The sequence below is a fragment of the Helicoverpa zea genome, chromosome 16 (assembly GCF_022581195.2).
Source record: "Helicoverpa zea isolate HzStark_Cry1AcR chromosome 16, ilHelZeax1.1, whole genome shotgun sequence".
NCBI lineage: Eukaryota > Metazoa > Arthropoda > Insecta > Lepidoptera > Noctuidae > Helicoverpa > Helicoverpa zea.
The window spans coordinates 11,316,575-11,334,182 of NC_061467.1; the positions used below are offsets into that span (position 1 = coordinate 11,316,575).

Here is a 17,608-nt window from a genome sequence, read left to right on the forward strand (position 1 = left end):
CCATCTAAATTCTACAACTATACTGTGTTCACTGCAAATTTTAGTACACTATCCAGTGTCATCTCGAATTTCAGAGATATTCACAATTGACAGGACATAAATATAGTTATTTTTTAGATAGATACGATATCTCTATAGACACGGATCTTGATATTACATATATTTTTCTATCTCCCAGTCACATGCACATATACATAAAAGGAGCGGAGCTCAGCCGTTCCCGGGATATAAAAGAAACACATAAACTTAGTCAAAAATATATTACAATAAATATCTATAACAACAGTACATCTTACATATTTACAAAACTCGAGGAACTGTTAACATTTTCTTTTGATCTCACAGCCTTACAAACAATATTAACAATAACGATATAAACAGTATTTTTGTTCAAATAAACAAATTATTTCCTGGTAACAGAAGATGAGAAATTAGATAAACAAAATAACATTCTTAGTATTGCGGAAAACTAAGAAATAGACAATGTTATAACTCTTATATTTAGTGAATGTCGAGGTAGGTAACTCGAGAACACTAAAAATATCACAAAAACATATGTAGGTAGTTGAGGTGTGTATAGATATCTGTTTAAAGTCACAGGATGTGTCAACTCTTCTTTATCGAATACGTATTTACTATCAGACACTCATGATTTGAACATCATTCACATAATCATCTGACAAACAATTTCAACTGGTATATTTGATGAATCTGGGGCGCGATTCTACTAATATTACTTAAGCGACATACGATTCGTATTCAACTGAGATCCAATCATGACTCAATTACGATTGAAGCGTATGTGATACATAAGGGATTGAGCGATTGTAGAGCAAACTAGCGTATAGACCAAATGGCAAACCAGTCGCAAACCAATCGAATGTCATTGGAATACGATTGGTCTTAAATTAGTAGCAGAATGCTTGCTAAGGTTCAAACTGCTATTGCGATTCAAGTTCTATTTAGTTTTGACATTATTAACTTAGGAGAATCGGGCCCCTGGCTATTTGACAACACATCAGACAATACAAATATATCTTTAAAAACGAACACTAAAATTGACTAAAAAACACTTAAAGAAAATGCTGCTTTGGATAGCAATGTCTTTGCACTGTGCATATTACACTTTAACCGTGCTCCAGTCAGTACCAATTCCAAAATGCTTTTGTCGGAGGAGCCGCATTGGTTGAAGGACTGGTATGTTCGTCCTCAACATCATGGACGTAGGTCATGCTGCAGAAGTCCAAGTTGGCGTTAGTGAAAGGCTTGAACTTTTCCTGGAACTCCTCCCATGTACACCCTGTTAGGGGGCAGATTGGCGTCGGTTTTTCGTTGATGAAGAGTTGGACCTTGTATGAGTGTTGGGTGCCAGATTCGAGACAACTGAAAAATACAACATAGATGAACTATTTTTACTCTGAAAACGGCGTTATCGCTCGTATCTATATCAGCAATGCTGGGATCAGGTGATTCTTTCAAATGAGAAAATGGATGATCCATAAATAACATATTTTATCTCTGTTATCAACAAGAACAAAGTTCATGTTAACCTATCAATATTTAAGAGACAAATGAAGTCATCGATATCTCTAACATGTAGATTTGAATAATTTCAGCTCAAATTGTCATAAATGATACGACAGACGATCCAGGCTTATCATAGCTCAGACTACTTATGTAAAACCAGAAATAGACAAACTACAGCTAGCCATAAAAAACGAACTAAAAATTAGAAAATAAATTTTAATGGATTTAAATTAAGAAAACAGTGTTAAAAATTTCAATGAATATAAATTAATAATAGTGTGAATACAAAAAAAATAGTGATATGAGCCACGGTCGAGCCCCTTTCAAAATAATTAACTCTTTTGATAACCGTTACTGATTTCCTACTCAAGAAGGTCGCTATCTTACATTACAATAGGCCATAAAACATCGATATAGGAAACCGATAATACTAGACTTTGATTCGTAGTTATAAAATTGTTGATTATGATAACCAGCAGATAAGGACATGCAACAATAAATATCAAGTCGTCAATGAATGGCAAGTGCGTGGGAAGATTAAGGAAATCAATAGACTGAAAGATAAAGTTATAGTCTATAGTAAATATCAGGACTATTTGGTGATCGAGGCGTGTACCGACACCAATATCTTATAGAAGATAAACTTCAAGTCTTATTTGTTCAAGAATCATAATCTCATTAAACTAATCTTATGTCACAAAGCGTAACTTTTGAATACGATCCTTTTTACTGTCCCACTGCTGGGCATAAGCAGGAGGCTCACACGAAGAAGGATTGAGCGTTAACTTTTGAATAGAGCAATGATTTTCAATTGACTTGTCAAAAGACTCACTCTGAACTCCAAGCATACTATGTACTTCACATACTGACAAACGAAAAGACAAATAATAAAGCGTAAAATATTGGTCACATAATAGATATGTATGGAAGTAGGGAATTAAATCAATAAACCACTATAAACGCCAACACGACAATCGGCGTGATACGAAATAAACTTTGAATTGCCTTTAACGATATCTAGAAATTAATCTTAGATCATTTAGATACGAAATTTTGTGTGGTCACCGAAGAAATACTGCAGCATGATGCAGAGAGAGAGAGAGAATATTGTAATATTTGCATCGAGTAATCAATTTATGAAAGTACATATGTCACGCCTAAACGGACATCGTATTAGTTGACCAGAAAAAGATACAAATGTATTTTCTAGTGACCAACTACAAAGAAACAAAACGGGTCGGTAAAAGATATGTACTATATAAAGATTACCTGTTCAAAACAGCCATTAGATTGCCAGAGAAGGCTCCAATATAACTGGTCCTCCAAACTCGTTCAGGGTCCATCAGAAGCGCCTGGATAGGCGGATCCTCCTTGTAGAGCCCCAAGGCACAGAAGACCATCTCCATCATGGTGTCATGGGTGAAGTAAGCATTCAGCTTCCTGCCTTTGCCTTGGACGACGTCTAAGAAATTGTCGTAAAGGTCTTTCAGGGGTAAACGGCCCAGATTTTCATTAACCTGAAAAGGAAATGGGATTCTAAATATCTTAATTGTTAACGGCAAATTCAGCTTATTTCAAAACTATCCTATGGTATTTATAAGTTCAACTTTTGTTTATAAAATCTACATAAAGAAGGGTAGGTGCATGCTTTAAACCCGTAGTATAAACTAATGTAAGCAAACTTATGTAATGAAACTTACCCAAGAGCCATATCCATTCCTATAATAATGCCTGATGTCATCATAGTACTCCAGTGTGATGAGATCCTGCTCCGTGAAGGGGGCACACCAGGGGGACTTCAGGGTCTTGGTCCAGGAGCGGAGGAACCGGCACATCTCGTACATGGAGAAGATGCTGGAAGCATTCAGCTTTGTGCTCAGGCCGAGACGATACTGCACTGCGTTCTGAATCTAGAAATAAGAATTTCATTTAGACAGAGTTGATTTCTTAGCATGCTGATTATAGTAATCAGCTTTAAAATTGTTGCTTTTACCTATTTATTTTTGATAGATCAGCTCCGTCAATTTTACGTTTGCCATAAATAGGAAAGTTCAAGAAAATCAAATGAAACTTACAGCGATGTACTCAGGAGAAATAAAGTATGAGTCCAGTTGATAGGCCAGAGTTGGGCCAGCCTTCACATCTTGTTGATAACGATCGCAGTTCTCGTACGGCTGTGGGGAGATAAAATATAATTGTCACGTTTGGCAACACTCCCAGTTCATTGCACTAAGATATGAATCTGAACTCTTAATTTTCGTCAACATTGTCTCGTTTTTCATCTACGAGTTTAATTATTGCTATTTGTATAGCTATTATTAGCATATCTTTTTTGTAGAAACTTCCCAAATTGGTTGGAATTGTCAATCTATTTAAAACGTATTTTTTAATATTTTCCCTTACCCTGATGACATCATCTCTCGTTCTTGGTTCATCTATTGTGAGATTCAGATTCTTCCCGTCGGTAAAACCATGAGCAAAAGCTGCACAGCTTGTGATAGTCCTCTGCTCATTGGTAGGCCTGAGGTAGAACTTATCAGCAGAACCATAGAGGAGATGAGGGTACTTCTCCCGGATCCTCTTAGCAATGTCATAGAGTTCCTCATAGCCGACTCCAGTGAGGTAAGACTGGGTGGTCTCGAGGGTGGAGTTCCAGTTGAATTTTCTGAAGTCTTCAATGTCCTGGAAATGCATGATTGATTTAGTTTAAATGGACATTATATCGTCATGCTGCCTGATGTGTCCCATCCAAAAGAGATAAACCTTTTTATATGTATTTCTACATAGAAAATTACAGATGCTGACAACTACAATCCAGAATGCTGAGAAATTATTTAAAAAATTACACGTTAACCTCCTCTTTTTGGAAATTGGTTGAAAAAACAAATTTCAAGATACCTGAGCACAAAGCTGGCTGGTGCCAGATAAATAACTGTTGATGATCTCGTCCCTGAGGTCAGCGACCTCTTTCATGCCGACGGTGACGCTGGTGCCTGGGTTCCTGTTGCCGTGACGGTTGAGGGTCCATATCGATACTGCTTGGCAGTCTACAAGAAAAAGCAAGTATTTGAATTTATCATATTATGTCAGGCAAGACACTAGACTGTTGAATAACAAGTCATCTCCTATTTCCAATACTTAACAGGAAATCTTCACTCGAGATACTTTTAATAATCTAAGAATCGTCATCTCTCATCTCCCGAGCCTTTTCCCCCACCTACCATACACCCCATACAACATATTTGAGGTCGGCTTTAAGTCTAACCGGATGCGGCAGAGTACCAGTGTTTTACAAGGAGCGAATACCTATCTGACCTCCTCAACCCAGTTATACGGGCAACCCTATACCCCTTGGTTAGACTAGTTTGATTTACTGGCTTGTGACAACCCGTAACAACTCCCAAAGATGTTCAATAGCAGCCGGAAGAGTAATCTAAGAACATTGATTTGATAAACCCTTTTTTAATTCATGAGTATTTTGCTTATAACTCCAATGATATTTATTTTCAGAAATATGTCTATTCAAATTCAGCATGTCGATTCTATAAAATATCACAACTCACTTCGACATCACTCTCACTTCGACTTCGATCTAAAGGTAGAATTCCGTGGACGCGACAATAGTCAACCTTTGAAAATGTATGGCACCGTTGTCGAGGCCCGTGACAGTCGCGCGCGGCCGACGAATTTCGTAAGCTGCTCGCGGCATTGTCAAAAATTTAATTCTGGTTTTACTAAAATTCTATAGATGTTATTAAGCGCTAGACCATGTTGAGAAGCGTACGGCCGCGAGCGGCTCACGAAATTCGTCGTCCGCGCGCGACTGTCGCAGCCCTCGGCAGCGGTGCCATACATTTTCATAGGTTGACTTTTGTCGCGCGCGGCTGCGACAATCGCGACCCACGGAATTCTACCTTAAAGTTTCGTGATTGACATTGTCAAACTACACTAGCGCTTCACTATCGAGCGTGTTGACAAGTTGAACTAAATCAAAGTCGAGATTTTGACAGATTTGTCGTTTTTTTTTTTTTCTTGTGGGTCTCGCCACAGAGTGTCTTTGGTTAGCACGTGTGCCTAGAATTTTCAGCCGTTTTAAGTGTTTTGGTGAACTTTTGTGACTTAGTTTTGTGTTTGTGTGTTGTCCTTGTGTTTGTCTCCAGTGGTGTACTGTTATTTCGGTAACTTACTAGTTGTTTATAAGCATAATGGATCAAAATAAACCTCCCGATCCCGATCCTCCCGACATCTCTGCATATGCTCCTCTTTCCCCCAACTATCCGCTATCCCAACTCGCTGATGTTGCTTGCAGCATCGCGGACTCCCAGACCCCATCAACCTCGTATACCAGGAAACGCTCCGGAGATGATGCTAACATTAGCGTGTCAACCCCGCCATCCAAACAACAAAGGAACCTAGTTGGCCGCAGCAGGTACTCAGCTACTGATAAGGCACCTTTTATCGTTCATGTCTCTCGATTGGAGCCCCAGCCTAACGCCGGTACCTCTCTACACCCTGTTACTTTCGGAATATTCCTACAAAAACATAATATTACTAACGTTGTCCGTGATGGTGTTAAAAAAGTTGGTAGGAACCGTGTGTCTGTAGAGTTTAAATCCCCTCAGGATGCAAACTCATTTATTATCAACAGCATTTTACATAAGAACTGCTATGTTGCCTCAATCCCCACTTTTAATATAACTAGGATGGGAGTTGTGACTGGTGTTCCCACAGATTTAAATGAAGAGGAAGCCCCAAAATACTTACAGGTCCCTTCAGGTTGTGGTGAAATCCTGAAAGTTCGTCGCATAAGCAGGAAAGTAGTTATAGATGGAGTAACTGAATTCAAGGCAACAGAGACATGTGTACTTACCTTTGATGGCCAAGTATTGCCTCAAAGAGTTTTTTGCTGTTACACTTCCCTTCCAGTTCAGCAATATGTTTATCCCACCATCCAGTGCCGTAAGTGCTGCAGGTTTGGTCATGTGGAACTAGTGTGTCGGTCCAAGCCTCGCTGCAGTAAGTGCGGCCATGATCACCCTGGTGATGGTTGCAGCACTTCTGAGGCGGAGGCATTCTGTGTGCTCTGCTCAGGGAATCATTTTGCAAATAGCAAGTCATGCCCGGAGTTGGGTAGACAGAAGGCCATTAAGACGGTTATGGCTGAGAAGTCCCTTTCATATGCTGAAGCTAGCAAATCTGTCCCACTTGCTTCTCGCAATTATGCGAATGCTGCAAAAGCAGTTCCCGCCCCCACTCAGTCATACCGCAAAACTGTTTTCCTTAAGCCAAGGACCCATGCCCCTCTATCTCCCTCTTATGATAAAGCTGCCCATCAGCAGATTATTAACTCCCCTGCACCTTCACAGCCTGATGGCTGCGCTCTGAATAACCCATTCATTGATAGTAATGTTTCCTCAATAATAGATATACTTATTAAACTTCTATCTACAATCCTATCCACCAATAATACCCAATTACCGTCCAACGTTGCCTACCAATTAACTAACCTTTTATCAAATATTAGAAATGGCGCCTCGCCAAGTATTCCTTCAATGGAATGTGAGGAGCGTGTGGCATAAAAAGCACGACCTCATATTCCTCCTCAACAAATTCAAGCCTCTGGCTTGCTCTGTAGCTGAGACTTGGCTCACCCCGAGTCTCAGTTTTAATATACCACTATTTAATATTCTCAGATGTGACAGATCTGATGGCTATGGAGGGTCGGCTCTCCTTGTTAATAATCGTGTCCCCCTCTCCACCTTGTCCCTTCCGGTTCTGGATGGTGATATGAATATAGTTGCGTGTAGAATTGAGGGTATCACTGTTTTATCGGTGTATATTTCCCATCCTCAGCGTAGGTTTTTAACCACCATTAGGGACATTTTGAATAGCATAGTAGGACCTGTGCTCGTCATGGGTGACTTCAACTGTCACCACTTTAGATGGGGCTCCAATCGTTGTGATTCGTTTGGGGAAGGTTTAGTAGAAATCTTGGATGATTTAGACCTTTGCATCTTAAATGATGGTAGCCCTACTCGTAGATCCCTTCCAGGACAGCAAAAGAGTTGTGTAGACCTCACATTCTGTTCAGTTGAGTTGGCGGCATCAATTCATTGGGAATGTACTACTCTGACGCATGGTAGCGACCATTTCCCCATTGTTGTAACTTTAATTAATAAAACTTATTTAGAGAAAACTTCTCCTCCACTATTGAAGTACAACTTGTCCAAACCTGATTGGTCGAAGTTTGCATCTTTACTGGAGGGGAAAATTAGTACGCTTCCAAATTTAAATTCAAGTTTCCAAGATTCTTCTGGTCACTGCCATGCTAAGAGCTGCTACGATGGCTTTATCTCGGCCATTACCTCAAGCGCAGACTCTACCTTTCCGTTGCGCAACTGTGCCAGAAATAAAATCCCGTCACCCCCGTGGTGGGATCAAGAATGCACATCGGTTATTAAAGAAAGAAAAGAGGCCGAAAAACAGTACAATGATGCGATGAATAGCGTCAATCTTATACGGTACAGACGAGTGTTAGCTCAATCTCGACGGCTTCTTCGCAAGAGGAAACGTCGCGGTTGGGTTAAGTTTTGCACTTCTCTATCCCCTTCCACTCCTATTTCAGCAGTTTGGAAGAGCATTAATCGTTTCAGGCGAGGCTGCTCCCCATCTATCTCTTCCCCTATCTCGAGACAAACTGCTGAATCCTTTTTCGACAAAATTGCTCCAGCCTATGTTCCTTCTTCCTCAGAACTTCTGCTCCCGTCTGTAAATATTTTGGACGATCCTATGAATGAACCATTTTCCTTGGAGGAACTTGATGCGGTGTTACGTCATGTTAGGGATTCCGCCCCAGGCATAGACGGCATACCGTACTCATTTGCAGTTCATTTTGGTTTTGAAGCAAAAAAGTATTTTTTAGGAATATTAAATTATTGTTATCAATTTGGTTGGGTTCCCGAACAGTGGAAAGCTCAGATAGTAATTCCCCTTTTGAAGCCCGGCAAGACTGCTGATGATCCGAATGGCCTTAGACCAATTGCTTTGTCCTCAGTGTTGGCCAAGATATTGGAACATTTAATTAAAAATAGACTTGAGTGGTTGGTGGAGTCTAGGGATTTACTGCCGAGCCATCAGTTTGGCTTTAGAAAGGGGCTTAGCACCATGGACAGTGTGGCAATTTTGGTTACTGATATCCGTACAGCCTTTTCCAAAAATGAATCTGCTGTAGCCACTTTCCTTGACATCTCTTCCGCATACGACAGCGTCCTTCTTCCAGTTCTCAGGCAAAAATTGCAACAGCTGAGGATTCCGGGTAAGATGGTACAATGTATATGCGCACTCCTCATGTCTCGCTCTTTGATGCTCAGAGTGCAGGGGGAGGTATTTGAGGTGAGACAGACGTGGAAGGGCCTTCCCCAAGGCTCAGTTCTGAGCCCACTACTATACAACCTGTATACAGCAGACATTGGCTCCTGCCTTAATTGTGACTGCCACCTTCTACAATACGCGGACGACCTAGTGTTGTATGTAGTAAATTCATCTATTGCGGACGCTGCCTCATCTCTCTGTCTCTCCCTGGACTCTCTGCACACATGGCTTTTGAACCATGGTCTCACGTTATCCGCCCCAAAAAGCTCGGTAGTGATTTTTTCCCGAAAACTACTGATCCCTCAGGTCTCAGTTAACATTCAAGGACAAGATATTCCCATAAATAATAAAACAAAATTTTTAGGCGTTTTCTTAGATTCAAAATTATCCGGGATTCACCACTTTAACTATTTGATCCAAAGATGCGAAAGAGCAATCTCCATCTTAAAAGCTCTCGCTGGTGTCTGGTGGGGGGCCCATCCCTTCACTATGAAACTGGTCTACAATGCCTTAGTCCGCAGTATCCTGGACTATGGGTCACACTTGGTGATTCCAAGCAACAAAGGTGCCTTGGCCGGTTTAGATAGGATTCAATCTCAATGCCTTCGAATCATCTCAGGTTGCATGAAGTCGTCGCCTATTAACGCCTTGCAGGTCGAATGCGCGGAACCTCCTCTAGCCCTGAGACGTCAGTACCTGGCTTCCCGTTTCCTATCCAGGGTTATTCCCAAGTCGTCCCACCCCCTCATCCCAAAACTCAGAGAGCTTGACACTCTTTGTCACAGCTCCAAATATTGGGAACACAAAGAAATCCCCCTATTTCTAAAAGCATACCGGTTTTTTCAAAATTTAGAATCCCCCATTGCTCCATATCCCAGACTTCCTCTATTTAATTACCCCTATGAAGTACTTTGCTTCACCCCTAAAATATTCTATAACATTGGCATATCCAAAAACTCCCCATCGGCAAATTCGGCCTTTAATGCGGTTTTGGGTGAACGATGGATTGGGTTTCAAAAGTTCTTCACGGATGCTTCCAAATCAAATGGTGGCTGTACTGGAGCCGCGGTTTACTATCAGAACTCTAAAATAATTTTGAAATTCAAATGTCCGAAGGAGTCTTCTGTATTTACAGGCGAGTGTGTGGCACTATTGGAAGCTTGTCGTTTTATAGAGTCCCATGAGATTAGCTATGGAGTTATCTTTACTGACTCCCTTAGCTGTCTCCAAGCCCTATCCCAGAATCCCTTTAGAACTAAACTCCATTTTCCTATTGTCCTGGATATTAAAAAGTCCCTTTTCTCCTGCACTAGGCAAGAAAAAGAAGTTCACTTAGTCTGGATTCCTAGCCATTGCGGTATAGCGGGCAATGAATGTGCCGATGCATTGGCCAAAGATGCGTGTTCATCTGAGTCTGCTGACCTTGTACACTTCTCCCTTCAAGGGCATGACCTGCTAAACCTCCCTAAATTGAGTCTTGAGACCTCGTGGCAGGAATGCTGGAACATCTCCAGCAAAAAGAAGGGTAGCTCTTATTTCGCCATTCAACCGGTTGTAAAACCAAAACCGTGGTTTTCAAAATTTAAAAAATACCCTAAAAGGGTAATTTCAGTCCTGTGCAGAATACGGTTAGGTCACTGTTGTACACCGGTCTTTCTGCGCAAAATTCGGGTGCAGGATTCATCCCTCTGCGAGTGTGGACTGGATGAGGGTACCCTGGACCATATATTTTTTGACTGTCCTAACAACTCATCCTTTGATTTATATGGTCGTCTCCAAAAACTTAAAATTCCTCTCCCTACTAATTTCCGTTCCCTCTTATCCCACTCCTGTCCAGAACTGCTCCAGATGCTGTTGATGTTTATACATCAAAACAATATTAAATTATAAACTGTGGCCTATATTTAGGCCTCAGTTTGTATGGTTGTGGTATATGTATGTTATGTGTTACTAACATTTTCTTGTTATTTTTATATATGTAAATGTAGTTCTGTTTGTTTCAGTGCCGTCCTACTAACACATTAAGTTACACAAGATCGGCCACAGCTCCGTCTTAAATCAATATATAATTATTATTTTTATTTTTTTTTTCATTAAAAGCACTACTTGCTTGTCATCCCACTTGTCATTGGCAGAATCGTCGAATTGACATCGACACGGATTGCCATATCCAAAAATAGAATAGAATAGAATAGACAGATTTGTCAAAATCTGTCTATCTATAGGGGAGGTAGGGGAGAGATGGGCAGTTGGGAGACATGATCAAATCAGAATAAAAGGGGGGTCCTTTTATTCTGATTTCTGATCATAGTTTTGTTTTTTTTTAATTGGGTAGTTTACGTTACCGACTGGTAACGGTGTTCATCCATAGACTATCTGTCATTTCTGTGAGTTGTCAAGAACAAACACTCGTAAAAGTACTTAAATATTTTGTTTTGACATTTTGTCGAGTGGGGAAGTCACTAGCACAGCATTGGTCGATGTCGAGCTCACTTCACTTCGCAAGTGATTAGGTGATGTTTACAGAATGCAAAATCAAGGTCGTTCTGAATCGAATGCGAAGTGAGAGTGAATAGCGAAGTGAAATGCGAGTTGTTGTTCGAATTTTATAGAATCGACGTGCAGGCAGGCCTTGGCCCTGTTGCGCCCCGCTGGGGTTGCTGACAGTATTCTACTTGTGTAGCCCTTTCATTTGATACCCATATTGAGGGGGCTGTGCCATTTTGTGCCGGCGGCCATATTGGATTTAATTAAAGGTGTATACAAAATTTCAGACCAATCGGTTGACAGGAAGAGGGTGAAATTTGAATTACTAAATTTGATCCAAGAATAAATAATAAAACAAACGGGGTGAGCTAAATAAAACCGTTTAAATATCTCGTAATGTTGAAACTGATTGTAATTTTTAGGAAAGCTCTTTCATTATATCTAGCCGAATATAAGAAATGGCAATAAAAGTTGATAATGATCTGTAAAATCTGATTTTTTATGCAATAAATTGTGAAAAAGTGCCCATCCCTCCCCTACCTCCCCTAAAGTATGAAATGACATTACGAATCGAAGTGAAATGCGAGTTGTTGATCGAGTTTTATAGAATCCCAGTACAGGTCAATTTCTATTGAAATGATAAGCCATCGCTTCACAATCGAATCGTTTAAAATAATTAGGTATGATTGTCGTAGGTCGGCACAAAAGGCTAATTACATCATCTTACGTTTGAGCCTATTGTACTTTAACTCTGTAGAGTAAATAATAGGTGTCACAGGTGACCAAAATAATGGCTTAATATTGATAATAGAAGTCTATTCAACCTATGTATCAAAATAGAATGAGCGAGATCGAGTAACCCGTCTTCTATCTTACAGTTTATGAACTACCAAATTATCGTAAAATATAACGTGAATCCAATTGAATCTCTAATAATATAACAAAGTGGAAAAATGATTCTTCCATTTGTTTGCACCCTAAAGACTCCGCAACTGCTAAATATTTTTTTTAAATCTCACCGTTGCTTCAGCTGCACCTGTTTCGAGTAACATATACTATATTTAATAAAGTTACGGACGGTGAAACCGCATTCATATATTTCAAGTATGGAAAATACACAAGTACCTATGTATATTTGTTCGGTTGATGTAAGATCGGTTTTTATGACGTAAGTTATTCTAAATGGAAAACCCTATTAAAGAAAAGCAAAAAAAAACAAATGATGGATAAACAGTATGTTTAAAAAAACGGTCGTTTATTTGACAAATCACAATTTAATGTCCGTACCTACATGTGATTTTGTATCTTATTATTTCGCTGTTTACCAAGTAAATGGGCTTAATAGTGGTGGTCGATTTTGTACAGAGTACTTATTTAAAATTCAGTTTCAATCACTTCTGGGCAGGTGAAAGTCAGGGCTCAATATCCTTGCCGATGATTTTAATATGAGTATAATAAAGCGAAAAAGAATGTTTGTTTGTAATAACTAAAGAACCAATTTTAAAATTTGCTTTCAGTGTCGGCTACACTCTTCCCGAGTAACATAGGCTAGGTATATTTTTATCCTGTATTTAATCTCACGGGACGCGGGTGAAACCGTGGGAAAATGGTTAGTGAATAATACAACAAGAAAAGTTAACATTTACCAAATATATACCTAGTATGTATTATGATTAATCTAAATCTAAACGAACCATGTTTTTTTTTCATTTAATAATAATCTAACACGTTAGAGATAGAACAATGTTGTGTGTCAGTGAAATACGCATTTAAAACCTAGTTCACACTAACACATACAATTTGCGCAAAAATACACTTTTACCTGATGTTAAATATGTAATTTATTTAGTTTGATATAATAAATATCATTTTGTGTATTTTACTTAAAATATCCACCAAACAGATATTATACTGAAAATTATCTCATTTGAATCATGGCTTTTATAAGTCAGGTAACTAATATGTTTATTTCTGTAGAGTAACTATCCCCAAATACCTAAATATACGAATAATTAAATAAAAAGGCGCCACCGTGCGGCACAGCAGCGTGCGCGCAGCCTAAGAACACGTGTTTATATTTACATAAGAGCTCGTACAAACAATCGTGAGAATAGCATATTTATTCAATCGTTAGCAGTAATTGTGCGTATCCACAGTCACCATTGAATAGTCACCCAGCTGTGTATGGATAATCAAAACTATAGAACATCTTAGGTCGTTGTATGTCATCATTATCACCCTCCTGCAATTATCCCAATTTTATTTGCGGTCGGCATAGCATGATGTCTTCTTCCATACTTTTTTGTCATCTCACAAGTAACGCTGCGATAGGCTGATGATGATGATGATGATGAAGTAACACTCTTTCTAGCCATATCGACTTTCATACAATCCATCCTTCGATTCTTTGCTCGTCTCCTTCCACTATATTCATCCACCATTCTAAATTCAATTTGTTTACGATTAATTTATATTTGGGAAAGTCTCGTTTTAATTCGTCATTTGTTTTGCAGACCAAAGAATACCCCAATTTATTTTATTCTGACTGCGAGTAAATAAATGTGACATGTGGACATTAGGAAAATCCCTCCATAAATTAGATAATCAGGTTTCTAAGTTCACAATCCAGTTCCTTATTTACCTGAGTTTTGTTTGCATCAAAATATTCATCCTTACATCAAAACAAAGTGCCCATTGCGCATGTTTGGTTTTTGGCAGAGGTCTTCTAATCCGGTAGGTTAACATAGTCGTGTTACTCATTTAGGAAAAATAAAAGAAATTACCAAAATTAATTGTAAAGTATTGGATTTGAGTATCTGATATCATATATGTCATAATACTATGTACAAACTAAACTTTCCAAAAAGGAGGAGGCTTATATTATTCGAATTGTCGAGAACTTTCAACTAATGCGGATAGTGTTGTCATTGAAAAGCTAAAAATAAAAAACTTTTATCAAAAACTAGACACCGAATGCCAGACCGATGCAAATAACAGTTTTTCTTTTTTTGTAAAATGCAAAATTACTGATAGCACTGAATCGTTTAGAAATACTTTTTCACTGTTAAGTTACTGCACTATCCCTTAGTATCAAGGCTATAGTTTGTCCGGGAACGAGAATTTTCTTCGGGAATGGGACGCAGGAGAAACTTCGGTGTTGTACCTTATTAAAGCTCACTTCTATATTTATTTACTACCACATTGTATGCTATATAAACAAACTGACAACAACCATAAATTCCAGTGACGCATTAATCATTTTAGCTAGTTGTTAGTTAATTGATTATCATCACGTTTTCTTCATAAAGGACGTTCATAAAGAATTTAGTTTATTCTTAAAAGTGATTATGACTTTATAGTATTTAGGTATAGCAAATTTATTGATATTTGCACTGCATGTAGTTTGTTTTTTAAAACCAATTTATTTTTGCTCTAGTAGTGGTTGCAAAATCCCAACTAAATATATTGGAGTCGGCCTCCATTCTAATTGGATACAACTACCAGTGCTTTACAAAAAACGACTGCCTCTGACCTCCTCAACCCAATTACCCGGGCAACCCAATGCCCAATACCACTAGATAAGACTGTTTGTCAGACTTACTGGCTTCTGACTACCCGTAACGAATGTCATAGATGTTCAAATGACAACCAGTCTAATGGTCTGTGCGGCTCTAGAGTCACTTTAAGCTTGGGCCAATAGCCAGCTTATGTTTAAACAATAGAGCTGCACAAAACAGTCAAATAAGTTATCGAACTACAAAAATATGTTTACTAATTTTAATGCTGTTTCAATTTAAGGTCCGTGGATCAGTTACACGTGTCTACGACATGAAACACTGACATCCAACCTTTCCGAGGGTAGCCCAGGGCAGCAAGTTATTCAAGTAACTATTGTATTCTATGTAGTCTGATTTAACTACTATAGTCATGAGATGTCTATGGAACTACAACAGTACAGCCAATTTTGATCTTTAACGGCATTTATCTAAAGTTGATTTTGTATCTAACAACCGAAACTTCATAACAAAAAAAACCACTTACAGTGGAAATTGATTCAAAATGTAAGATTAAAAATATTACATTGTTTTCTAAAACTAGCCTTTGGACTTATAGATCAGTATGAAATTACTGATAGTACACACATAACAACGATCAGGTATGTGACAAACTAAAAACTTTGATTGCATGAGTTCAATAATGATGACTGATTTTCTAAAAAAAAAAAACTTTTCCAACAAATATAATATTTTCTTTAAATTAGATGTGTATGTAAAGATCAAGTTCAAAAGATATTTACACTAATTTATACCTACTCACTTAATTTATATTTACATTTTTAAACAGCAGTTCGACAATACTAAGGAGATACATAAACATTAGGCCTAGTCGAAATATTCTCATAACAATTGGACGTAGTTATGCAGAAACGTTCCAACCCACTGTACGCGTAAATGCTTATATCTCAAATTAAACTTGAATTTGAGATATAAGCATTTACGCGTTTCAGTTGTATTCTTTTTTATTCTAACTAGTAAAGGTACTAGAGGTTTTATTGTTGAATTATATTGAGTTTAGATAACCATATGCTAAATTTTAGGCTGTTCAATCACAATAACTCGATTTCGGGTGACTTGTGGGTTGGAACGTTTCTGCATAACTACGTCCAATTTTAGTCGAGAGGAATACATAAATTAAACAGACATGAAAAACGATCCATATTAACGCCGTGAAATTGCAATTGAAACACATAAGTAGTTCGTTCCGTGCTAACGAGGTTTCACACGTATTTAGGAATTACATAGTTTAATGGAGATTATGGAGAGATAACTGCATACATATTCACAGGATTAACCACTACTGGTCTTACTACAAAAACTAACATGTGTCTAAGACTTGTCTAAAAGAATTGTGGCTGCAAAATGGACCTTATTTCAACGTCATAATCTGACATTTTTTATACAAGTCTTAAACTGACGTTTAAAAGTTTTTTGTGGTAAGACGGTATAGATCTTAACCAATAACATACTATGCTTTACCATAACATTGTATGGTCAACTTTTTCCTTGACCTCTCTGAAGCAAATATTTTATCGTAATTTAAATAAATAATAATGTCGAAGTAAATAGTATACTACTACTACACTTTACTACATATAGTTACTACTAAAGAATAGTGTATAGTCTATGCTGCACCAAATTCTATTTTCAAAAATTGCTCCTATTTTTTTTATAACTGTTAAAAAATTTAAAAATAAAAACAAATGAAACTTACGTGCTGGTAAAGGGTGGTCCCTTATATCCCCCCTTACAGTATCATAAGGTGTTTTAGACCCGAAGAGCTGGTACGTGCATTGCGAGTTCCAATAACACGCCTTCACGTTCACAACAGTTAGCACCACGAGCAGTAACCTCAACATCTTCACTGGAAGCCGTGCACCGATTGTGTTGCTCGACACGAGTCAGCTTCCTATATTGTCCCCACTACGGTAGTAATACTGCGTAAGGCCGTGCCCACACAAGCCGAACAAAAAAACAAACACGATTATTTTATGCCTGATACAAAAATTCAAATCGATAGATATTGGAGTTCCATACAAATTGATTGGTTGAAAACTAAAATGACATTTGAATTATGTCAGAACGTATTCTAATTTCAAATTGAATATAACACGGCCTATTAGGATTCAATTGTTTAATTCTAGACGTTTTATGTTAATCTTGAGTACAATACAGCATCGTCGCCTATGACGTATTTACACAGATGTAGTGAGACAATTGAATTTCAAATTCGATTATTAGCAAAATTTTCATTCATGAATTTAGAACGTAGCAGAATGACTGTAGACAAGTTGAGAGGGCAATTAAGTCCATAAAAAAAAAAAAAATTTCAATGTATATGATTTGCTTTGCAATCCAGTTATAAGCATAGGAATTTGCAATAAACGGTTTACTCACAGTGTTTGAATGTGCAGTTTATGAGCGTCCGATATGCAACCAGCTGAGTCTATAGTTAGACTCGAGAAAGGGCAAGGCGAATTCATGACGCACTCTGATTTACCTACACATATAAGTACCATTATAAAGCTAATAAACTATTTGTTTGTAGTCATATTTTTCGCCTTTTAAAGAAAAATCAATTTCCTCGGCAATCATAATAATTTATTCAGTTGTAACATTTCATTCACACGTTGAAAAGCGCTTTAGCTTTAGCGCTTAAAGCGCCA

The 17,608-nt window shown here is 38.2% G+C and overlaps 1 protein-coding gene across 1 annotated transcript; it reads right to left on the reverse strand.

Annotated features, from left to right (window-relative positions):
• Positions 1 to 245: 245 nt before the first annotated feature.
• LOC124637417 (multiple inositol polyphosphate phosphatase 1-like) lies at positions 246 to 16,830 on the reverse strand. The gene is made up of 7 exons (XM_047173890.1): positions 16,657 to 16,830; positions 4,426 to 4,574; positions 3,931 to 4,209; positions 3,603 to 3,701; positions 3,228 to 3,437; positions 2,797 to 3,044; positions 246 to 1,383 (listed from the first exon to the last, which is right to left on the reverse strand). Exons 1-7 carry the CDS (start codon positions 16,799 to 16,801, stop codon positions 1,143 to 1,145), a joined length of 1,371 nt encoding a protein of 456 aa, XP_047029846.1. The 5' UTR covers positions 16,802 to 16,830; the 3' UTR covers positions 246 to 1,142.
• Positions 16,831 to 17,608: the final 778 nt, after the last annotated feature.

Excerpts from the sequence above, each read along its gene's own strand:
- LOC124637417 (XM_047173890.1), bottom strand. The coding sequence starts at position 16,801 with ATGTTGAGGTTACTGCTCGTGGTGCTAACTGTTGTGAACGTGAAGGCG. Across the intron at positions 3,702-3,930 it reads CGAGAGATGATGTCATCAGG|CCGTACGAGAACTGCGATCG; the intron begins GTAAGGGAAAAT and ends ATCTCCCCACAG. Across the intron at positions 3,438-3,602 it reads TTTCTCCTGAGTACATCGCT|ATTCAGAACGCAGTGCAGTA; the intron begins GTAAGTTTCATT and ends TCTTATTTCTAG.